The 25,958-nt window shown below is 39.6% G+C and overlaps 1 protein-coding gene across 19 annotated transcripts in view; it reads right to left on the bottom strand.

The window, feature by feature from the left end:
- Positions 1 to 25,958, bottom strand: part of DNM1L (dynamin 1 like) — a 52,486-nt gene that overhangs the window by 12,308 nt on the left and 14,220 nt on the right. For 4 of the 19 annotated variants that reach the window (XM_084800976.1, XM_084800989.1, XM_084800977.1 and 1 more), the window contains exons 2-10: positions 19,894 to 20,059; positions 16,571 to 16,609; positions 15,239 to 15,285; positions 14,869 to 14,940; positions 11,940 to 12,026; positions 10,021 to 10,183; positions 7,174 to 7,294; positions 5,457 to 5,588; positions 2,863 to 3,069 (exon numbers count right to left, since the gene is read on the bottom strand). In XM_084800976.1, coding sequence (XP_084657102.1) covers positions 2,863 to 3,069; positions 5,457 to 5,588; positions 7,174 to 7,294; positions 10,021 to 10,183; positions 11,940 to 12,026; positions 14,869 to 14,940; positions 15,239 to 15,285; positions 16,571 to 16,609; positions 19,894 to 20,059 — 1,034 coding nt within the window. Of the gene's footprint in view, positions 1 to 2,862; positions 3,070 to 5,456; positions 5,589 to 7,173; positions 7,295 to 10,020; positions 10,184 to 11,939; positions 12,027 to 13,146; positions 13,301 to 14,868; positions 14,941 to 15,238; positions 15,286 to 16,570; positions 16,610 to 19,893; positions 20,060 to 25,958 lie in introns of those variants that run through there. The other 15 variants (XM_084800987.1, XM_084800991.1, XM_084800979.1 and 12 more) reach the window with 6 other exon arrangements.

Below are 25,958 nucleotides of genomic sequence, written 5' to 3'. Positions count from 1 at the left end.
TCACTCCGATGTGTACACTGCGAGAGAGGATGCATGGAGCCTCTTTGTACAGTTGTTGGCAACTTCCTGTGTGCCTCTGATTATCCTTACATCATAAGCACACTCCCCCCCTTCTTTTAATGAGCATATGGACAAAGAGGAGAGAAAAGGAGAGGGTATTTTCATATACTGCCAGCAGTAGGTTGTCTGTGACGTCCTGGATTGGGGAAATGACACCAAGGTAATATGTACCGAACCTGATAACCTACAAGCACTCATCTGTCTCACAGCAGATGTGTAGAGAAATGTGCAGGTCAACGTACGACAGCAGGGGTCATCTCACATGATGATTTTGTCTATATATTTTATTTTTATTCACTTGAATGTTCACTATGTGTGCTGGCCATGCCTAGACCATCATGCCTTTACACATTGGTTCAACAATAGTAAATGTAGACACTAACTTGATTTCTAGAACGAAAGTGACATCTTTTTCTAGAGCCTTGCTTTCTCCTCTGACTTAGGTTTCTATTGCTATGATAAACACCATGACCAAAAGCAACTAGGGGAGAAAAGGGTTTACTCTGCCCTACAGCATACAGTCCATTATGAAGGGAAGTCAGGGCAGGACCTGAAGGCCGGAATCAAGAGGTCATGGAGGAGTGCTGCCTACTGTTGCGTAGCCTGTGTTCTTATATAACTCAGGACCACCATCCAAATCAATCAAGAAAATGACTGACAAACATGTCTACAGGCCAAGCCTATGGATGCATCTTCTCAACTGAAGAGTTCCTTTAGCTCATGCCTGCTTTACCAAATCCCAGTTATGGGCAGCCAAGAAAGATGCTTATCAATCACAGGACTGTTCTTCAAACTGAACTGTCACTGGTTACACCTTGCAATGGTCAACTGTAGGACAAGAGAGGAAAGCATTTAATCTTCCCACCCTCCTTCCTCTAAAACCCGTAAGAATGGACCCACTCTGCATGTGGACCTGATCTCTCCTCAGCTCCTACTCCCCATGCAGCTGTCTGCCCTATCAGTCTGTGATGTTAAAAGTTAAAAATCTCTCCTAAGAAATCTCATAAAAAAGACCATCTGTCACAGTGTCCCTCTGAGCCTCAAACTCAGAACTTTTAAAGTGTACTAAAGAAACAACTGGGCTGGGTATGCACCTCAGTGACAAAGCACTTGCATAAACAACCTGGACCCCAACTTATTTTAAGCACAAGTTTTCTTGTGGTGCTTTGGTTGAGAACGTTCAGATGAAAAGGTTCAAATGTTGTTGAATCCTCCATCTACAGTTGTGGCACTGCTTGGGTACGTATGTCACTGTGTTTGAGGTTCCTAGTCACCCCCAGCTTGCTGCTCTAGTCACATGCCTGCCTGCCGCCACATTTCCCCACTGCAATTGTGATAGATTCTTAGTCTCTCTGGAACCATAAGGCCAAATAAAACTACTTCCTAATATAAGCTGTCTTGGTGGGAGTGTTTTATCACAGCAATAGAGAAGTCACTAGTGCAGTTCTAGAAGTGAAAGGCTGGTAAGATGGCTGAGCACACACTGCATAGCAACAAGATGTTATCTTGGACTTTGCGCTGATAGACTTGGAAACCAGAGCAGAACAAGAGCAGTGCTAGCCTGGTCTGACACGTGGTATACAACAGTTGTCCTCAACCTTCCGAATGCTGCAACCCTTTGATACAGTTCCTCATGTTGTGATGACCCCAACCATAAGGTCTTTTCATTGCTACTTCATAACTGTAATTTGCTATTATCTGAAGTAAAATATAAATATATGTGTTGGTCTTAGGTGACACCTGTGAAAGGACCGTCAACCCTGAAAGGGGTCGTAACCCTTCAGTTGAAGAATGCTGCTATAGAGAATCCGAAGATTCTCACCAGGGATCCAGCAATTATTCTCTCCCCCAGGTGCAAGTCATCTTGGGAGAAGAGACTAGACAAGGCAGTGAAAAGGTTAAGATTGAAAGTGGGACAATACAATGCAGATTCCATGAGGCTTCCATGCAGCATGAGGTGGGACACGGTATCAATGTAGCTATTATGAGGTTACCCACACTTCTGTAACTAACTCTTTACAAGTGCTCTGCACACAAGCCCAACATACTCATTAGTCTCATGAGCTAGACTCTGGTGAAGTCAGCCACTATTGATATCTGGGGTGATTAGATAGATGTTCATTTGTAACTCCCCAGGAAAAGTTAACAGTGAGTAGTGGTTCTTGAACAGTGGCCTGAAAACCCAAGCTCAAGCCCTCAATCCCACAAGGGGGCAGAGAGAAGCAACTTCTGATAGTTGTCTTTTGACCTCTACATGTCTGCAGTCAGTGAGAGAGCAAGAGGACGGAGAGGGAGAGGGAAAGAGAAGGGAGGGGGAGGGAAAGAGAAGGGAGGGGGAGGGGGAGGGGGAGGGGGAGGGGGAGGGGGAGAGGAGTGGTGCAGGGGAGAGAAAGAGAGCATTTCATTTTAAAACTTAGGGGGAAAAAAAACCAAACTATTTCAAAGCCCGACTTTGTGGCACAGCCTTACAAGTCTAGCTATGTAGGAGGCTGTTACAAGGATCAGAGTTTGAGGAGAGCATGAAAATAATGTGCATTGTTTTAGCTTTTCATCTTTAGTTTAGCCTTTTTTTAAAAGTTTTTTTAAGTTCCTTTAAAAAAAAAAACCTGTAATTTTTACCATGTTTTTATTCACAGCTTATAAATATCTGACACAATACTCCTCCTCCTCCTCCTGTTGTTTCTACAAATTTATATTTGCTTTATGGATAATGAATCACAGTCAGATGATCTAAGTCACTTCGAAGATAAAAGTGACCCTGCAATCCAAGCAACCAAATCTTCATAAAAACATCTTACTTACAGCTCAGAAGTTTCGATATACTTCGCTGTTCCTTCAATAGTGTTACAATACTCTGTGGCAAACTTGGTGATAAGCTGGAGTAAAGTCGCACTTTTATCATCCACGGGTTCACCATAGCTATTTAGAAGGGACTGATACTGAGCAGCTAAAACATTTATCCTTGTTTTTAGCTCTGGTAAACAATCTCTGATGTGATGCATAAGTAACCTAAAGATTAGAAAAACAGGGTTTTAGCATAAAATTAGGTACTGGATACATCAAGTAAGTCAATTAAAAATGTGTACAAAAGGGAAACCTAGTACCCAGATCTTAAAAGTGTCTGCGGACGGACGGCTGCTATGACTAAGACTAACACAGACCCAGGGATTTGGGATGATCAGTTCCGATGGAGCTGATGCCCAATGCGTAGTGAGGTAATCGATCATATCTATGTGATGAAGCTGCCATGAAAACTCAAGCAGAGAGTTCATAAAACTAACTAAAAAGGTTCTGCCGCATAGCATGCCCAGAGGGAATAAAGCACTTCTCAATGTTTCTTATTCTCTCTTCTAGCTGGTTTCCCCCCGTCCTTCAGAATAACCTTTTCCTGTGTGTGAGTAAACAGAAACAAATGTCCCCTGAGACCTACTCCCTCTGCACTAAGGGACGACCACTAAGGAGCACATCCACAACCTTGGCTGCAGGTAACTTCTGAAGTAGAAGGCACATCTATAAACAACTGCGGCCTTAACCCACAGGATGGGATGGCTTATTTAAACGCTGTCAGAAGCGAGCTAGAAGACATCTGGTTACAATCTACCGAAGAATTACTTGTACGGTGTAATATGGTAAAAATCCTACATAACTTTGCTGTCAGAAGTACTCTCTGTTCATTTCAGTAACTGTCAGAATAAGAAAACAAATTTTTAGCTCCACCCTCATCCCATAGCACAAGAACAGGAAATAAAACAATCTTAGATTAGAGGTCCTTAGTCTAAAGAAAATTATACAAAAGTAACTGTTTTGCTCAATACTTTTGACATATGCCTGTAGCCCCCCAACTATAGTGATTGCTAGAAAACCATAAATAAAACTAAACCAATGCACATTATTTTCATGTCATTGTAATCTAAAGTAAGGTACTCAGTCCAATTCTACCTGTAAATTTGGCTTAATAACCTATCTTTTACAACAAGTACCCGGCATAGTACAAGTAAATCCATCTTGCCAGCGCTTGGGAGGCAAAGGCAGGTGGATCACTGCCTGGTCTACAAAGTAAGCTCAGGACAGCCAAGGCTACACAGAGAAACCCTGTCTCGAAAAACCAAACAATCAAACAACCAAACAAAAAACCCCAAAAAAGTAAATCCATCTTATTAAGATCCAAGTTCATCTGCCTTCCATTTACAGGATAAGAGAAAATGGTTTTCACTCTCGTCACTTATATAAAAGGTAGGTTTTCTAGTTCCTACAGTGTCAGTAGGTATTCAGAACAGGAGGTATGGAACTCACACTATTTCTATTATCAATAAATGCAAAAGGAATCGAGTATCGTAATATTCATATCACATGTGATATCTGAAGCATATCATGTGATAACTGAAAAATTCAATTCATGAAATCTAAAGTGTTTGGAAGTCACTTGATATCTCAGTAAAGCTCAAAGCCCAATTAACTGTCAACATTTTCTTAACTGATCAGTCAGGGTACTGTGGTTGCAACTGCCCTCCTGACATCAGTCCCCAAAGCTCCCTGCACCCCACATTAGCCACTGCTGCTGCCCAGTCAGCTACTGTTCTCATGGGTCAGATAAAACAGATGAGAGTTCTGATATTCACTAGGTGACACTTCAACAAGCCAGACATTGTATAAAGGGATGAACATTCATGCTGGCTTTGTGGCCATATGGACAGTTAAATGACGTTGCTGGTGCTGTTTACATTCTGGGGGCTGTCAAGGAAAAAGGAAGACCCCATAGGCAAATTTACCCCTATCCAGGAAGTCAGATCAACTTTAAAGAACTGAGAATCTCAACTCCAGGATCTGGGCCTCAACGAAGTGTGAGCTCCTTCTGACGGGCTTCCCAAAGATTTGCTGTTGCTGCTTTCTGACTGTAAACACTACTGAAAATGTTTTATTTGAACAAATTCTCCTTGAGTATTAAATCATATAATAGTAATTTTAGAAATGAATTTGAACTAAAACCAAAAACAAAACTCTACTCCCTAATTAAGAAAATTATTTGAAAAAAAAAGAAAATTATTTGAATATTCATTCCAGATCTCATGATTTAATATCAAGTATCCCAATGAAAACAGAAGTGAAGCTGTAAGGACCAGTATGAAAACATAGGAAACTAAACATTCTAAGACAACTGTTGGCAAAATGGAAACATCATCTTCATCACATAGATATGATCGATTACCTCACTACGCATTGGGCATCAGCTCCATCGGGACTGATCATCCCAAATCCCTGGGTCTGTGTTAGTCTTAGTCATAGCAGCCGTCCGTCCGCAGACACTTTTAAGATCTGGGTACTAGGTTTCCCTTTTGTACAAGTTGAGGTTAGCCTGGGCTGTTGTCCACTCAGAGAGACCCCGTTTAAAAATGTACCTGTTCAGTGTTCTAGCAAGATACTTCGTTCCATTTCTGTTGGCCAGAGACGGGTATTTCTTCTGAAGAAAAGCATATTCATCACGGATTGAATCAGTCACACTCTTCTTATTGTTAATATCTAGCTGGCTCCTGTGGTTGAAAAATAACACACTTGTTCAACTAGAGCCACGACCATACTTTCTCTGCTCGAGATGTGCGTTTGCACCCGACGTTTCCTGACTTCTCCGGACTGCTTACTTCCTTACTAGTGTTCCACAACAGGCACCATCACTACACTCCAAAACAAGGCCCTCATGTCTCAGGCAATGAGCTCCCAAGGAAGCACAGACAGTCAAGGTTCTGACTGTAGGACGTAACCTAAGTTGAATATTAAGCAGATTATTAAGGATTAAGCAGAATCCTTAAGTAAGTTGTACAGCTATATTTTATCCATGGGCAGGTGACTAATTTCTACCAAGAATAATAGCTTGGAGTACAGTCATCTACGAATACAGAACATAGCAGTATACATAGCACATGCTTGCCTAAAAAGAAAACTGCTGTATGTTTTCTTTAAATGGGAAAAGGAATGTATGGAGGACCATACAGACGCTTGAAATGAGTCTTAGATATCACTTAATATGTTTTTAAATGACCTGAGGGCCAAAGATGATTTAAAGTCTATTATATCCAGACTACGTAGAAACTAGAATTAGAACTCAGTCTCTTGACAACTGGTTTCCTTACTACACAGAAGCTCTGACCTAAGAGAAAGTGAGCACACAGCCCTGCTACTCAGTGAGCATTCCAAGGATACCATTGCAGACTGTTGAAAACAGACACTCAACAGTAGTTGTTGCCCTCCCCGCCACCCCATACTTTTTAACACCAGAAATTTTTAGGATATATCTTTTAAAGTTTCCTTTGAAGTCACATCCTGGCAATTACACAGCATCAGTAATGATATGGGGTGAAAACAGCCATTAAATTCCACCACCTTTAAATTGTCCTGATTGGATACAAATTAGATAACACTTTTTGTCTTTACCCAATGCCTTTCTCATACATAATTTAAGTAGCAGGCAAGAATATTTGAAGGTTATTTATTAAATCATCTTCTGTTTTGCTCACTGGTTACCTTAGAAACATTTTCCATTAGAAAAACCAGAGAAAGAATTTTTTTTTTAAAGGAGCCTATGAGTACAAGCACTTGCTGCCAAGCCTGATACCCAAGTTTAAATCCCCAAAACCCAAATGGTAGGAGAGAACTGGTTCCGGCCAAGTTGTCCTCTGACCTCCACATACACATTAATACCTCAAGCCTACAAGTGCTCAGAGAGGCACTGTGAGCCTCGTCCTATAACGAGATGGCCTCCACCGCAATGCAAGCACAGGGACAAGAGGGACAGCAGGACAGGACCACAGGGACAAGAGGGACAGCAGGACAGGACACATTGCAGAGGACTTTCATACTTGCTTTGAAATGAGAATGCTGTGACCTTATGCCATTTTTAAAAAGATTTTATTTTTATTTGTGTGCATGTGTGTTCACCTACATGTTTATACATGCACATGTGTGTTGGTGGTATCCTTGAAGGACAGAAAAGGGTGTGGGATCTCTTGGAGCTGTAGTTACAAGTGGCTGCGAGTCACTCAGTAGGGACTGTGGTCTCCTGTAAGAATAACAAGTGTTCTGAACCAACTCTCCAGCCCTTTATTGGGTTTAATTGCTAACCTGTTAACTACTCCAATTATTCCAAGCTTGACTGGAATAACCCTTCCCATCAATACATCCATGGCGTCAGTCCCAGCATCCATGAGATCAAGTTTGGTGATTACAGCTAGAGTTCTGCGCCCTGGTAAATATAAAAAGGAGGGGGAAGAAAGAGCCATTAAGAAAAGCATTAAATTTAGTTAAGGAAATTTTCATCTATAGTTCTACATAACACATTGCCTCTTACATCGTTTTGGTAATTTTTTAAAATCTTTGTTTCCAGTTCTTTATATAAATAAATTTAAATACGGCATATAATTTCAAAACTTATTTTAATGAGTGATTTTAAAAAATAACTTAAAAAGTATGTGTATATGTGTGTGGGTGTATGCACATGCAATAGCGCCACAAGAGGGTGGTGGATCCTGTGCAGCTAGAGGTGTACAGAGCAGCTGTGAGCGGCCTGACGTGCATGAAGGCTGTCACTCAGCATTCCAAATCTGACTGCTGTCCATACTGTAGTACATGTTAGCAGTCCACTGTTGAACAGTGCTGTTTATTATATGGGTGTACTAATCTGGCTATTGTTTCGGATTTGAGAAATATCTGAGCTGTTTCTAGTTTGGGGAAACTACAAATAAACTCAACATAATAGATGTTTGTATATAAAAGGCTTTTCCTGCACTCATTTATTCTGAGGGTGGAAGGGGCACATTAGTAGGACCACACATACAGAGAGGTCAGAGGACAACTTTTGGGAGTTGTTCTCTCCTTTCCCCATGTGGGGAGCTGAGGCCTTCAACTCACATCATCACACTTGGCAGCAAGAGCCTTCACCTGCTAAACCCCACATTTTTAAAATGGGGTCTCTCTGAGTGGACAACAGCCCAGGCTAACCTCAACTTGTAATCCTTTTGCCTCAGCCTCCTGGATGCTGGATATTGTAATGAGCTATCACGCCAGGCTCCACAGGTTTTCACATGAAAATTTAACATGGAATTGCTGACTGAACGTGCTCTCCTTTCTGAAAGTAAAGGCTGTACTTTACACCAGCCCATGCATCAGTTTCAGCTGCTCTGCCTATAAATAGGCACTTTATAGTTATGAACCGTTTTCTTTTGTTCCAAATCTCTACAAAGTCACCACTTACAGTCATCTCACGTTGTGTTGTCCCCATTAATCAGTTACTTCAAGCCTGCCACACTGGGGAGGGTGCAGGGTAGGGGGAGGCAGAGGCGGAGGCAGGTGGATCTCTGTGAGTTTGAGGTCAGCCCTGGCTTACAGAGTTCCAAAACAACCAGGGCTACACAGGGAAACCTGCCTCAAAAAACAAACAAACAAAACCAAACCTCCCCCAAACAGTTACTTCTAAAATGTACCTAATTGCTTCTGTGTGCATGTGTGTACGCATGTGTGTTTGCATCAAGTCCATACATGGCGTCCCTTCCTCAATTGCCTTCCATCCTGCTCTTTGAGTCAGGATCTCTCGCTCAAGTAGGAGCTCACCACTTGGCTGACCTGGCTGAGAGTGAGCCCCAGGGGTCTGCCTTCCTCCCTTCCCAGGCCCTGGGCTACTAAGGTGCTCCCCCATTGTGTCTGCCTGTTAGGGTCAGAACCTGCGTCCTCATTCTTGCACTGCAATTACTGTCCAACAGAACCATCTCTCCAGCCCTACTGATATATATATATATTCCCCCCCACACACACCCCCGAGACAGGGTTTCTCTGTGTAGCCCTGGCTGTCCTGGATTCACTTTGTAGACCAGGCTGGCCTCAAATTCACAGAAATCCACCTGCCTCTGTCTCCCAAGTACTGGCATTAAAGGTGTGCATCACCACACCTGGCCTTCCCTACTTCTAAAATTTCGCTACTATATATTAGTATCAAATGAAATTATTTTTCTATAATGTACTGACAATTTAGATTATTAGACCATCTATGTAACAAGCTCCAGGGCAGCCAGGGCTGCACAGCGAGACACTGCCTCAAAAGAAAAGAAAAAAGTTACTAGATCAAATGTATATCCATCTTGTTGTTTATTTATGTATTTCCTGATTTATTTAGAGCAGGGCTACATGTAGATCAGGCTAGTCTCAAACTCACTATAGCTGAAGATGACCTTTTCCTGCTCTTACCTTCCAAGTGCTAGGATTACAGGTGTGAACCACCATACCTGACTGCTTATGGAAATTTTAATTAACACTTGTAGTGTTCCTATAAAATTTTTATTTGAAATTATTTTTCAAAGCAGGAAAAAACTTTGTAACACAGATGTAGGTCTTCAAGAATTGAGGTGAAAAAAAATGGGTTCCTTAAGGGTTAATTATCCACTCACTTACAAAGCTAGCATTTCATACAGATGCAGAGAAGCCGCTAATCTCCTGAGTATTACCAAGTCACAATCGGGGTAAATAATCACTTATAAAAAGAGATGTTTTCAGAGTCTCCCCTCTATACTGAGCTTGTCTAGTTTTTTTTTTTTAAATCTTCAGAAAGTAGATTTTATAATTATTTCCTATATTATAATAATCTATACAATTATGAGTTATTTATTCTTAAATATTAGCTATTCAAAATTGAACTTTCATTTACACAAATAAGGAAACATTTTACAAAGTAATTTGATGTTAAAATTATTATTCTGTAGCTACTGCAAATATAAATCTTATGGGAAGTATTTTTTGTCTACCATTTTAGTAATCAAGTAATTGTTTCCCATCCCAATTGCTGTTTAAAATTATTAGAAAGTACGAGAGCATTTTAAGATCTGTATCAACTGGAGATACTCTTTCAATCATACCCTTTTCTTGAGGAAAGCTTCACCACTGTGAACCCCACATCCGTTCACTACGAGCGCCTGCCCTTACCGTCTGGATCCACCTCCCTGGAGATCTTGAGAGCCTCCGAGGTTGCCATGTCTGTATTTGCAGCCGTGACGGCAAGGATAATGGAATTGGGATTGCTGATGAACCGAAGAATAAGCTCTCTGATTTGAAGCTCAATATCCTTGGGTTGATCACCTACAGGTACCTGAGCCAAACAAAGAGAACCAGTCATCAAAATCAACTCGGCTTTCTCCATGCATTTAATTCATAGAATACAGGTATTTCTGTACTTTAAAATAGCTCAAATAAACCAATAATGTGCTATAGAGGTATTTGTGAATCTGGTAATATACAAAGCCTCAAAGTGTAACTCTTCCAAATATCAAAAATTCACTAGTGCATAAATCATGTCAAAGATGGCTGAGTATCAACTACATACGGATGATTGCTCATTCAATGTTTGGTGATCTGGCACTCTTTTACTTGATGCATTAAGTCATACCAATAAAATTAAGAGACAAATTACTGCCTTCCTAGAGCATCTGTCTTAGTGTTAAGAGGCAAATGATAAGTACACACAAATATATCATCCAAGTGGCAGATGGGCCTATCAAGAACACACTGTAGGGCACAACAGAGGTTTGGGAAGGATGCTTTAAAATTCTTACTTTTTTTTTTTTGTCGTCTAAACCCGTGTTATTTATTACAGACATAAACCTCAATGTGAGATGCCTAACTATAGCCAGCACTTCCCAGGCTCTACTTTAAATAATGTTTTAAATCAGAATAATCAGGATCTACCTCAATTACATAATGATGTTTAGGTGACTAAACACTAGGTGACTAGACATTAAAGGCAAAACAAAACGATGCCCACATAGATATCTGGAGAAAAACAATCCATCCTAAGTGAATAATAAGGGCAGATGCCCAGACCAAAAGAAACTGGAGGAATAACACACGAGCTGAGGAGTAGAGGGATGAGGAATTCAAGGTCATCCTCAGCCACACAGGCAGTCAAAGGCCATCCTGAGACCTTGAAATCAACTAACAAAGTGAGAGAATAATACAGGAGTAGACAGTTCTAAGAACTTAAACTTGTACTCTCAATAATGAGGGAACTGGGAAATCATTGAAGAGATTTTTAAGTCAAGAAACGACATCATCTGATTTTCACTTTAATAGAATACTGTGGTTACGTAAAAGTAAAAAAGCAAGGGAGACCTACGACATATCCTGTAACTTATTACACTAAGCCAAGTGAAATAACAAGGGCTACCTCTGCCATGAATATGCTAAGAGGTGATGGAATTCTGGATATATTATAGAAACGAGGAAAGCCAGAGGATTTGCTGAAGAGAAGAGAGATAAAAGGTAAAGATATATCAAGGGTGACTGGAAGGTTTCCGCCAATCAATAGTACAATGGAACTAGGGAAGTTGATAGAAGGATCAAATGTAAGTAAAGGACACATCAGGAGTGTGGTATTAGTCACAGGAAAGCAACAGTGCCTAGTAAGGCATTTAAACGTGCATGCCAAGTGGATAGCTGGGTATGTACCTAGAAATAATCTGAATGTCAAAATACTGAAATTCATGCACTTAGCACTATGAGATCTGATAATCCTAATTAGATTGTGTTATATGTACCTAAAGAGGACAAGAGGTCAAAAAAAAAAAAAAAAAAAAAAAAAAAAAAAAAAAGAGCTCTGTTTGTCAGTCTGGTGAGAGGAGAAGAAATCAGCAAAAGGCACTAAAAGGGAGTGGCCAGTAAGATTACAGATAAAAGTGTAAACTCTGGTACTCTGGGAGTCAAGGTAAAGAAAGTGTTTTAGCAGAAAGAAGGGCTCAACTATATAAAATAATAGCAACTACAAACCTATTCACTAATCTCATATTAGGTTAATGCTAAACAGAAAACAAAACATTTCTTTAAATGAAAACATGAGTAACAGGCCTTACTTTGGTCATTCCTGGTAAATCCACAAGTGTCAGATTGACAACGTTGGGTGAGAAAACCTTAAGATGGATTGGCTCAGGACTTACTCCCTAGAAGCAAGTTCCAAATATATTACAATCATATTAAATTTCAATGAATTATTAAATATGAAATTCATATTAAATTATGGCTCCTAAGAATCTTTCAATAATAAAAGTTTAATGAAACGAGTGACAAGTGAGGTTATATATAACCCTGGCGAACCCCGTGCACTAACATACAGCACTTCTCCTCCCTATGCTGCCTCACCCCGTGTGTGTGTGTGTGTGTGTGTGTGTGTGTGTGTGTGTGCGCACTAACACACAGCACTTCTCCTCCCTATGCTGCCTCACCCCGTGTGTGTGTGCACTAACACACAGCACTTCTCCTCCCTATGCTGCCTCACCCCGTGTGTGTGTGTGTGTGTGTGTGTGTGTGTGCACTAACACACAGCACTTCTCCTCCCTATGCTGCCTCACCCCGTGTGTGTGTGTGCACTAACACACAGCACTTCTCCTCCCTATGCTGCCTCACCCCGTGTGTGTGTGTGTGTGTGTGTGTGTGTGTGCACTAACACACAGCACTTCTCCTCCCTATGCTGCCTCACCCCGTGTGTGTGTGCACTAACACACAGCACTTCTCCTCCCTATGCTGCCTCACTCCCTATGTGTGTGTGTGTGTGTGTGTGTGCACTAACACACAGCACTTCTCCTCCCTATGCTGCCTCACCCCGTGTGTGTGTGTGCACTAACACACAGCACTTCTCCTCCCTATGCTGCCTCACCCCGTGTGTGTGTGCACTAACACACAGCACTTCTCCTCCCTATGCTGCCTCACCCTATGTGTGTGTGTGTGTGTGTGTGTGTGTGCACTAACACAGCACTTCTCCTCCCTATGCTGCCTCACCCTGTGTGTGTGTGTGTGTGTGTGTGTGCACTAACACAGCACTTCTCCTCCCTATGCTGCCTCACCCTATGTGTGTGTGTGCACTAACACACAGCACTTCTCCTCCCTATGCTCCTCACCCCGTGTGTGTGTGCACTAACACACAGCACTTCTCCTCCCTATGCTGCCTCACCCCGTGTGTGTGTGTGTGTGTGTGTGTGTGTGCACTAACACACCGCACTTCTCCTTCAGCTTTTCTATATGCACGGCAGCTTTTAAAGGGGTTTAACAGATTAAGTACTTAACAGAATAATTCATTCTTCATCTATCCAAAATTAGATGTTCTTGAGTTGATGGTGTTCAGCTGAAAAAGTAATAAATACGCAGCTCTTCACATTAATTGGCCCTAGATATCTGAACACCAAGCAGTAAAGGTGTACACATATAGTGAGTTTCCTCAGGCAATGTATCTCAGTGTTCAGATCCCCAAGACACAAAGCTCTCCCCGACACACCGTAGTTACATCCCTGTCACAACCTGGTGCAAAGACATTTAGGGAGGTATGGTGGCAACAGCAGTAACTCCAAGGTGCCAATTTAGAGTTTCACAGTAAGCTAAACACGGTTCCTGAAAGACGCAAATATTTTCAACAGGCACGAAAACTTAAAACAGCTGCAAAAGTGTCTTTCTGTCAGGAAATAACTTCTACAAAATCACAATATCTGGCAACAAATAATATACTGAGTATTACCAGGCTGAAGGTCACTTGTGAGATTTAATGTTCCCTCAGTTACCACAGGATAGCATAAAGCCAAAAAGAAAACAGTAACAACAATAAACGGCAAAAAAAGGATTTAAAAGAGGCTGATTTTTATACTAAAAGTATCTTAGACACTTGATTTAAATTTTCACATTCTTAGGAAATATTTGACTATAAGTACTATGCAACTAAGTTCACAAAACATAAATGAAATATTTTCCATGTATAAAAGTCTCAAGGTGTGTGTGCATGCACACCTGTATGTTTGTGTCTGATAATCCGTGTCAACTGTTGACTTGGCAGAAACTAGAATCAGCTGGGAAAAGGGTGTGTGTGCAGGAGGCTGCCTTTACCACTCCTGAATTACAAAGGCCGGCCTGAATTATGAGCGGCACCTCAGCTACACAGGTAGACAAAGACAGTTACAAGTTAATATGCACTCATGCCGTCAGCTTCTGGTCCGCTGCTCCCAGCCCGTGCTGTGACTTCTCTGCAAGTGAGAACAGACCTTCCCTACACAAACACCCTCCCTGCTTTTGTTGGGGTATTTATCAGACAATAGAGAAGAGAGGACGACAGCGTGTACTGATGAAGATCCACGACACGGTCTATCACTGAGCTACGTCCCTAGCCTTCGGCGTTTATGAAACTATTTCAAGCTGGCTTGACCTCACATCCTTCTGCCTCTACTTCCCCAATCCTGGGAATTCAGGACACCACAACTACATCAAGAGAGATATTTATTCAGGTAAGTTTTTATATGTTGTGGAGTACTCTTCTGTTTGTTTGTTTGTTTTTGTTGTTTTCATTGTTCTGTTTTTCGGGACAGGGTTTCTTTGTGTAGCCCTGGCTGTCATCAGGCTCAGAGGTCCACCTGCTGCTGCCTCCAGAGTGCTAGGATTAAAGGCATGCACCACCACTGCCTGGCATGAGTAGTCCATTAAAAAAAAAAAGATTATGAATTGATAAGCCTAGTAACACAGGACTCTAATTCCCAGTGACTCAGGAGAAACAGGTAGATCCCAAGTTCAAGACTACCCTGGGTAATTTCATAAGACACTGTCTCAAAATAATAATAATTTAAATATGGCTTTAGGATATAGCTCAGCGGTAGAACACTTACCTAGCATGTACTAGGCCCCACCTTCACTGTCAGTACTAGAAGCAGGAGGAGATTATGGTTTAGCAATGCACTTATAAATTATATACAGAAGTTATTCAGCAATAGATTTATTTTTGTTTAAGCCTTTCAGGTTTGAAATGCCTACCTTATTATTTCCTGAAATTCTTTCAGTTTCATTTTCAATTTCTTGTCGAATTTCATCAAAATCTGTATAAAGCTGAAAATTATTGAAACAAAAAATCATACTGTAAATAAGATCAGGCGTTCTTAAGAGGTGGCGGCCACATTTAAAGAATATGTATGGATTACTGCAGAAAATTAGTTCACATTTCTTATGTATACATACATTTTTCTAAGATCTGTTTCCAAGTTGCCCGATCTCACAAAACTTAAAAATCTCCAAGTTTGAAAGGATCAAGTCAAATTAAACCATTGAGGTTAAAAGTGTTTCTGAGACGTGTTTTATTTTACAAGAAACATATTTCCGTTAGGAAACTATATTCTTGAGTGATTACCTTGTTTTTGGTGTGAAGAAATTTACCCCATTCTTCTGCTTCCACTCCTAGAGAAAGAAAGAAAAGTCACTTCTCAGAGACTGGAAATTAGGTTTTATAGTTAGGAATATAAAAAGATAGCACAGTAAACTTTTTAAAAAACTAACTATACGTTAACAAGTGCTTTAATTTTAAGGTCTGCTAAAGACTCATTCACGTTTTTAAAGCACAGCACAGACTACACAGGACTAACTTCAAGTCGAGTTGCCTGCAAGTCCTCCCAGAATTTGAAATCCAGCTCTTTCAAATAAATTGTTCATTTCCTATTTGTTTGTGGTTATCATAACTGATTTCTTTAAACATCTTATATATGAAAACAGTTTATCCAATGAAAACTTTTGAAGAACTATAGAAGAAAAATTAAAAATCTCATTGGAAAATGCAAAAAAAATCATGTAACAAATGTGTATATAACATTAAAGTTTAAAATGTGCATGCAATATATGAATGAAATAGCTAAGTTTTCCATTAAAAAAAATTATTGTCTTTTATTTGGTTGTCTGTCAGCTATATACAAGGCTCTCAGTGACAGGGTAGTAGCTGCCTTGTAATGCACATTGCCAAGGTGACTTCTCCCCAGTCAAGTCCATCTTCTCTCATGGGATGGTCGAACGGAAATGGATGAGAATAGATGCATGTCCGTACTGTGAGGAACTGATACCCTGCTAGCTTCCATATACTCTGCTTTTCCTGACACCTTACCCAAGCACTGCTATTCTGCTTTCACCAAATTCAGAAGCTTAAAATAGCTTATGTTTTAAAGTATTTAATGCACAAGTCACCTGAAATAAAAATAAAATATTCACATAAATATTTATTTAGTAAAAAGTATGTATTATCATTCTTTGTTGGAATAAAGGTATATAAAACAAGATCCTTTTTGCAAGTAAAATGTTCACCTATTCAAGAGCTTAGAACCTTCTTCCAAAAAGGACTTTTGAAGGACTAGATTAATCTAGGTGACAGAACTCACAGAGGCACTACTACATACCAAAGTGGTATTTTTAAATTTTAATTGGCCTTGTAATATTTCAGTATCTTCACAATTATGTTTTTTGTAAAACAAAACAAAACAAAACAAAAACTAAATTTACAAAAAAAAAAAAAAAAAAAAAAAAGGTTGCATGTAAATGCAATGCCAAAACACTAACAAGAGCCACTAAAACCTGCAACCAATGTGAACAGGCAAATAAAAATGAGGGAAAAAAGATGCACACAGCCTGTAGAGGTACATAAGCACACATGCAGGCATAATAAAAAAAGAAGGGCTAAAAACAAATGGATAAAGGAAACCTTTAGAAAGGTGTCTTGAGTTTTTCCATGTAGCAGGGTCTGTAGTTAAAGAGAAATAGCACAAAGTAATTTTACTGCTTATCCCCAAAACTTTAAACTTTTTAAAAACTCAAATGTGTAGAAACATAACATTTCAAATGTGCATAAGCATTTAATTATTCAAAAATTATTTAAAGTCACAGGAACTGTATTTTTACATACTATAAGCAAAGTATATTATGTATAATATTTCAGCTTTCTAAGGATTTCAGTAAAGAAATTTCTATTTTACTGTCAAAAAGTTTGCCTGGGATTTGAAAGCCTACTGAGGGAAAAGATAAATTGTCTGGTTTCAAAGAGCCCAGGAAATATGATAAGCACATCCTCTGAAACTTTCAGAATTAGTAAGTAAATGCAATTAGCCTACTGGCTAAAAATGACTGTTTATAAGGGCATTTTCTCTGAAATATAAATTGTATTTATTAGAGCACCACAAAATATTAACCCTTTCAAGTCATGAACTAAATTCAACAGGAATCTACTGTCACAATTCTTGTCCTTCCTGTTAATTATATACATTAAATAGAAAATATTTTAGCCAGTTTTCATAGGCTTCAGTTTAAAATTACATTTTGTTTCATCTTATGCATAAAACCTCAAGGAGCTTTTATAATAAGCTTTTATGTCCAAGATGAAACTGTATTCTATTATGCAAGAGATGTGCTTATGTATATAAAGCAAAATACAACACTGACTTCTGGAAGCAACTTGAACAAAATAAAGAGTCATCTTGGTAACTCGCGTCTTAGAAACTGGCCTGGTTTGTGCCTAATTCCAAAGCACACTTCCCACAAAGGCCCCTGGACACAGACTCCGTGAGGCTGCACCCTTCATGGTTTTAAACTAACAGAAAGTAAATAAATAAAAGTGCAGCTGTAAAAAATAGAAATAAAAACCACATACAAAAAGGTTTTGGGTTTGTTTTTACCTTTGTGATGGTCTTTTTTGTAATGGTTTCTTCAAAACTATTTTCTCTCATTGTTCATGCTTTTTAAATTCAAACTCTATGTTAATGTTTTATTAGTTCTTGGTTTATACAAAGGCAGAATGATCTGAAAAGCCTCAAGTTCTTATCCGAAGGAGAAGGTGGCTTTGATGAGAAGGTAAGCTGGCCACACTGTGGCTCAGGAGGTGAAAGTGTCTCCCCCACCCCCACTGCGAAGCCTCATTTCCTTAGTTCCGTCCCCAAGAAAATGCATGGCGAAGGAGATAACCAATCCCTGAAGCTGTCCTCTAACTGAGCACACAAGCTCACTAGCTTTCTTCAGTCATTCTGGAGTCCCTGTTGAAAGTCATAGTAGATGCTCATGACAAGTTTCTCTTTAAAACACATATAACGAGCGCACACACGCACACACACAGTCACACCTATTCCCACATAATGACATATCACTGTAAGTGGGAACACAACATATATTCTTCTTCATGTACAAGCAAACACATATACATGTAAAAGGGACCAAGTTCAGGAATAATCTATGTGCAGATACATTTGTGCAGTTTTACCGACCTGCCCCTGTATCAACCAAACTTGCTGGGCATATGAGCACGGTGGTCACAAGGACTAACATGTCTCTGCCCTTTCTTAACAAGCAAACACTTATTTAAGGAAACACCACATCTGCAAACAGTCTCTGATAGAGATACTGCCCTTCCAAAATGGCTGAGGAAAAATAAGAAGGCCTCAAACCATATTAGGTAATGTGTTTAATGGAAGTGGGAACAATGAAATTCTGAAAATTTTACTCTTGCTATTTGAGGCTAAGCCACAGGTTAGCCAAGAGTGAATAAATTCAAGGTTCAGACTTTAAATAATCTGGGCATAGTCACCCATTTCTGTAATTCCAGAAACTGGGAGGCAGAGGTCACAGAATCACTATAAATGATAAACCAACCTGGTCTACATTGTAAATTATAAGCCAGTACAGGTTATGTAATAAGACTTTGTTTCAAAATAAAATAAATAAAACAAAAAGAACTTCAATAATAAATATTAAAATACAAAGTAGCTACTAGTATATCAAGACGATCCCTAGTAATTAAAGGGCTCCTATATAGGGGATCATCTATTCTACAATACTACTTACTAATATCTACAAGCTCACTAACTTTCTTCAGTAATCTTGGAGCCCCTGTTTAAAGTATAGTAGATGCTCATGACAAGTTTCTCACTACTTTAAAATAAAATCAGAATCATCACCACCAATATCTTCTAAGATAAATGAGAAAATTAGATATAATACTACCACCCCACCTCAGGTCAGAAGATAAAGTGAAACTACACTGAAAACAAGTCTCTGCAGGTAAAAACGGAGACAGCGCTCTCTACAAACACTATCTGAAAAGGCAAAGCCATTTCACAGGATGTTAGATGACAAAGTCTAAGTCAAACATTGAACTGGACAAAAATATTGAATGTATTACTCTCAAACATTTCAAATCTCACTAATGTGATTAACATAGGCTATATATATGTACAACAATTTAAAGTTTCTTAGTAGAGAATATTTCTTAAAATACTTCAATTTTTAAAGAGTCAGCTATAGATGGCTTCACTATTCATACAGTCTAGTATTAAAAAACAAACAAACAACAAAAAACAGTTTAGGTAGTATAAGCAGAACACGGCAAAAGGGAGGACCTTTAAAAGTGGAAATATCTCTTCCTATAGCTGGACTTTTGTAGCATATGTTTATTACCAAATACTTGGGAGGTAGAGGCAGGAGGATCACAAGTTTGAGGTTCTTCTTAGCTATAAGAGGATTCTGAAGCCAGTTTGAACTACATTATCTCACAACACCAAAAAATCTTTCTTTAAATAATAGCCTTCCTCTTAGACTAAAGGAAAGTTTAATGAAAATTAGTGAGCATATAATGAGAAAAGAAAAAGGCAAGTAAAATAGAAACTTTTTTTTTTACTTTAAGTAACTGATTTCTACTTAACAACAGTTTACTAAGCTGAATTATTCAAAAGGTACTATTCTCGGCAACTTTACTCAAATCAAAGAAAATTATTTTTTGTGTGTTTTGTTTTGTTTCAAGACAGGGTTTCTCAGTGTAGTGTTGGCTGTACTGCAACTGTGTAGACCAGGCAGGTCTTGAACTCACAGAGCTCCACCTGGCTCTGACTCTCAAGCGCTGGGATTAAAGATAGATACTACTCCACAGGATTTCTGATTTTGCTATAGCCACTAGCTCCCAATTCACTAATCAACTTTTTACTTTGAAATTCCTATTTTGAAAACAGACAAAAAAAAGAAATAACATTTTAAAATAATTCTTACTCCAGTTCTGAAATTTACCATTTTCTTCACCTGTTGTTTTTCGTTTATCTTCTGGCGAAACGTGGACCAGCTGCAGAATGAGAGGTCTCCGGGTGACCACACCAGTCCCTCTGGGAAGAAGGTCTCTCCCCACTAGGCTTTCCAGCACTGAGCTCTTTCCACTGCTCTGAAAACAAAACATACAAAACCAAAATAAATGACTTCTCTAAATAGACTATACTAATAAAGCAGCATACACACAAGTTAATTCCAATTCAGAGACAATAAAAGCTCACACTTAAAATTAAAATACATAAAAAAATAGTCATTCTCCCCAAAACTGTTCTACTTTTTTGATATTCTCTTAACCAAGTCTTAAAACCTATATGATATGGGTAGCAATCATACATAGTTATTTCCCTATAAATGGGGCACTGCTCACTTAATTTTTAATGTAGCCAACAAGACTTAAACTCTCTAATAATGTAACTCCTGGTTAGTTTTTATCAATTTGCCATAAGCCAGTTATCTGGGAAGAGGAACCTCAAAAGGAGGAAATACTTTAATCTGATTGCCTGTAGGCAAGTCTGTAGGCATTTTCTTAATTAATTACTGACAAGGAAGGCCAAACTCACTGAGGACTGTGAGCTTCTATAGGGAAGCAGGTTGAGAGACACAGCCATATCCCCTGGAACTGGCCAAAGTCTTAAGGCAGCACAGCTTGTGATACAGTTCCAGCAAAGCTGAGCCAAATGTTGTAATCACTGGCATTCTGTCTCTTTTAGGTTTTGGTTTCATGTGCTGCATTCTTGGTGACCAGGATTAAAGTCATGCATATGTGGGGAGGGGCTGTGAGGTGGTTGGAGATTGCTGGAGGGAGTGCCGTCAGCATAGATGAGAAGCACTCATTAAAACTGTGTATGTGTAGTTACACATTGAATTGCGTTATAATTTGTTTCTTCATTCTCAGACAACGAATAGCATGATTTTTTGGTGCCGTTTTCAGACATTGTCGTTTTCCCTCTTTCCTTCTTCTGTACTAACCTCCCTTCCACTCCCTAAGGCACGCATTTCCCACCTCCACTATCAGATCCCTTGTAGCGAGCTCATCTCCCCACCGTATCACCTGTGTCCATATGCTTGACAGACATCCTTATTGTATCTTATCCTCTTCCGTATTTATCTTCATCCCGCTACCTAAGGAACCCCCTTTTCTCATTTCTATGATCAGAACACTGGCACCCTGAGATCCCTTCTCTACTGAGGTCCACCCCCACCCACTGCGACAACGGTCCTGTTTTACTTTCCTATTTTCTGTAATAACTATGGTGCTCATATCTGAAGATTTAGAGCTAGCCTCTGAAGACAGCATATGTGGCATTTGTATTTTTGCGGTTACCTCACCCAAAAAGCCCCACAATGTTTATGTACCACATTTTCATGATCCGCTCCTGAGCTGCACAACATTTAGACGGCTTCCGTTTCTAGGTACTATGACAGAGAGACAATGAACACGGCTGAGCAAGTGTCTGGGGCGTAGAATGTCAAGTCTGTTGGACGTAAGCCAAGGAGTTACAGCGGGGTCACATGGTAGGTCCTCCAAACTCATTTCCACAGCGCGACACCAGTCTGCAATCCTACCAGCAGTGAACGAGGGGCCCCACAACCCCTGCACCCCTTCAGTATTTACTGTCAGTTTTTCCATTGATCTTTGCCATTCTGACAGGTGTAAGATAAAATTTCAAAGTTGTTTTGCTTTGTATTTCTCTATTACTAGGAGCAATGAACATTTTGGAAATATTTCTTAACCACTCTTTTTTCTTCTTTTGAGAACTCTGTATTTAGGTCCCAGGCCCACTTTTTAAATGGATTATTTGGTTTGTTGGTTGGTTGGTTGGGTTTTTTGAGACAGGGTTTCTCTGTGTATCTTTGCCTGTCCTGGACCAAGCTGTTCTCAAACACAGCGATCTGCCTGCCTCTGCTACCCAGAGTGCTGGGATTACAGGGGTGTGCCATCTCGCCTGGCTTGTTGTTCTTTTGTTTTGTTTTGTTTTTTTACTTTTTAAAAAAAAGTTCTTTATATATTCTAGATATCAATCCTCTGTCAGGTGTATAGCTAGCAGCCTTCCTCCCGTTCTGTGGGCTTTCTCTTCACTGTGCGGAAGAGCTTTTTAGTTTCATGCAGTCCCGCTTGTTAATATTTCGCTTTAGTTCTTAGGCAAATGGAGGCCTGTTCAGGGTGTGCTTTCCTACACCTAGCTATATCAATTAGATCTAGATAGAAGAAACCGCATATGTTTTCTTCTAGCAGTGTCAGCGTTTCAGGTTTTGGCCTTTGGTCCATTTGGAGTTAATTTTTGTGTGAGGTCTAATTTCATTCTTCTGCATGTGCACAACCAGTTTTCCCAGCACCATGCTTTGAAGATGTTTTCATTTTTCCAGCATATGTTGTTGGCATCTGTCAAATATTAGGTGGCTAAAGTTATATATGCTTATGAGTGGGCCTTTGATTTTGTCCCATTGGTGAACATGCCTGTTTCTGTGCCAATACTACCCTGTCCTTTACTATTGTGGCTCTGTAACATATCTTCAGACTTGGAATGGTAATCCCTCCAACACTGTGAGGTTTTGTTTTTGTTTCATTGTTATTTTTGTTTTGTTTTCTTGGGATTGTTTTAGGTATCTTTCATCTTTGGTGGTTCCATATAAATTTAAAGATCATTTTATGTATTTCTTCTAAGAATAAGATGAAGACTTTGGTTGGGATTATACCGAATCTGTAAATAGTGTTTGGTAGAATGGCCATTTTTACAGTGTTAATTCTAATTCATGAGCATGGGATACCGTTCCATTTTCTAGTGTCATTATTTATTTCTTCAGTGGCTTAAAGTTCTCACTGCAGAAGTCCTTTACTTCCTCGGTTGGACTTATACATAGATATTTTATTTTCTTTGAGGCTATTATGTTCATGATCTCCCTCTTGGTACATTTGTTGTTAGTATACAGAAAAGGTGTTGATCCATGCAAGTTGATTGTGTATCCTGTCGTGTTACTGGATTTGTTTACGGTTTCTAGAAGTTTTCTGGTAGAATTTTTGGGCTAATTTATAATATCATGTCATCTGCAAATAGGGACAGTTTTGACTTCTCTCCCTACTTGAATACCTTTAATTTCTTTCTCTTGCCTTATTGCTCAACGAGTACTGAAAAGGAGTGGACACAGTGGTCATCCCTGTCTTGTTCCTGGCTTTGTGGGATTGCTTCAAGCTTTTCTCCATTTAGAAAGATGCTGGCTATAGAGTTTTTTTCATATGTAGCCTTTACTGTTTCCTCTAGCCCTACATTCTCTAAGACTTTTATCATGAACGCATGCTAGATTTCTATATCTTTTGAAAATGAATATGTGATTGTAGTCTTTTAGCCCATTTATGTGATTTATTATTTTTTTTGACTTGCAAGTGTTGCACTATGCCTGCATTTCAGAGATAAAGCCAACTTTGGTCATGGTGTACATGCTTTTCGATGTATCTCTGCATCCTGCTTGCAATTACTTTATTATGCATTTTTAGTCTATGTTCCTCAGAAATAGTGGTCTGAAGTTTTCTTTTACTGCTGAGTCTTTATGTGGTTTGGGTATTATGAGTGATACTAGCTTTGTAGAAGGAATTTGGGAGTGTTGCTTGTTTCTATTATTTTAAACAGTTTAAGAAATAAACTATTGGCTACAGATCATCTTTGAAAGTCTGGAATAATTCTGCTGTGAATTCTTCTGGTCCTGGCCTTTTTTCCTTAAAAAAAAAAAAAAAAGCTAGAAAGCCTTTTATTACTATTTCAATCTCTTCCTGTGCTGTGGGTTGTTGACTTCTTGGTTTAATTTTGGTGGTTTCAATGCATCTAGGAAATCATCCCTTTCATTTAGATTTTCTAGCCTCACAGAGTACAGGTTTTTAAAATATTTCCATATAATATTCAGAATTTCTTTGGTGTCTGCTATAATGTTTCATTGTTCATTTCTGATTCTGTTAACTCCAGTTTGTTCTTGGTTTTCCAACTTTCTAAGTTGTATCATTAAACCACTCATTTGTGGGTTTGTTTGTTTTTTTAAACATAGGCACTTAGAGCTAAACACTTCCCTCATAGGACTGCTTTCAGTTTGCCATGGGGTTTTTGCTTTGTGTTGTTTTCATTTTCATTTATTTCCAGAAAGTGAACTCTAAGCTTGCTGCTCCAGCAAAACGCCCGCCTCCTTCCAGACTTCCCTACTATGGTGGTTCGAGTTAACTCTCTGTGGGACTCTGCTGGATAAGGTTGTAGTCTCATCTCCGATAGCCATTTGGTGCTTGGTCTATGAAGGTGGACTCCCTTTTCTCAGCAGAGTTCTCACTCCATATGATCTGGTAACCCCAGATTTTGTAAGAAGTGTCACATAGCTCTCAAGGAAGATTACAGGACCTTGTTTAGCCAGCACAGGGAATTCCTGGAAGTACCCAACCATAAGCCGAGGAGATCCTAGCTTCCAGAAAATGACCTTTAATCATACTTAGAAGTCATTCCCTCACCCATAGGACAATGAAGTACTGTGTTCGTCTTCTTGGGATAGGGCTCCGTGTTACTGCATGTAAATGAGCTACTGTATGTAGATTACGTATCCTGGCACCCTTAGCCCTACTGAATCAGACACATACACCCTCAAACCCTTCCCCACTGCCCAAGGTTTATAAATAAAGGCTGGCTGGCTTGTTAGCAGTGCTCGTTCTCTTGCTCGTCGTTCCTCCACCATGACTGGCTGAGACTCCATTTATTTAGCGTGGGGTGGGGGCACACTGGATGCACCATTAGCTTGAAGCACTGCCAGGCCTGCCTGCCGGTGGGTTTCAGACATCCTGCTACTTTAGCACAGCAGCTCAAACAAGGATCTGTAACACTTTGGTACCATCAGGGGCCTGTGGGGTTCCCCAGTCAACACTACCATTTGAGACTTGTCTCCTTGTGAAAGAGCTAAAGAGCTACACTGTAACTCTCCGTGGAAAACTCATTTCTGACCTCTCCCAGAGAATCCCACCTCCCCCAGAGAAACAGGGAACCTAGCTTAGTGGCCAGGCCAATCACCCTGAGCACTCTATCTTGTCCCTGAGTGAGAAATGGGACCTTGGGACCTTTGACCTTGAGGGCAATCTATTCTAGTCTGTAGGCAAGCAGTGTCTGAACCGACCCATAGGATGTGGGACCCAGGACACCCGCCGCCAAAAACTAAATGACATTCTGTACCTAAGTTTTAGTTTGTTTTTTAAGACTTATTTATTTATTATGTATACACTGTTCTGCCTGCATGTATACCTGTACATCAGAAGAGGAAATCAGATCTATTTATAGATGGTTGTGAGCCACCATGTGATTGCTAGGAATTGAACTCAGGACCTCTAAAATACCTGGGCTCTTAACCTCTGAGCCATCTTTCCAGGCCTGGTTTTCTAAGTTTTAATCACAGCAACAGAAAAGTAATACAAAAGCTAAAAAAAATGCCATTGCACATAACACATACTACATACCTTTTAACCATTTAGGTATAGTGCATCAATAAACACGAAGGTGCAAGTACATGTGGTATACTGATTGCGATTCCTTCAGGCATATGCCCAGAGTCAGAAGATTTTCTTCTAAGAATTGTCTCCAGAAAGCCAGCATTAATTAAAAAAACAAAACAAAACAAAAAACCAAAAAAACTTTCTAAAAGGAATACCCACAATGAACCAGCAAACTCCCACTAGGGCCTACCTCTTCAAACACCTCCAAGCTATGCTAGGGACCAAATTAAACCGTAACACTTCCTACTGGAACAACTATGATATGGAGGAAAACAGACATTTTCAATCATAATTTCCCACGAGCTCCACATTTTTAATAATGTTGCATATAGTCAACGTTTGTTGTTACATACAAATAATCTGATGCCAGTTTGAGTCTTTTTAGGAAACCTGTACCTCCTCATCCCTCTTTTCAGAACTTTGTGTTTTTGTTTGATTTCATAAACTGGACTATATAATTTTTCCTTTTTTCATTATATTAACTGAGGGAGAAGACAAGTAG

This window comes from Acomys minous, assembly GCF_964271855.1.
Source record: "Acomys minous genome assembly, chromosome: 11".
Lineage (NCBI taxonomy): Eukaryota > Metazoa > Chordata > Mammalia > Rodentia > Muridae > Acomys > Acomys minous.
Note: the sequence above shows the minus strand (reverse complement) of the source record. Positions and strands in the feature narration are given on the sequence as shown.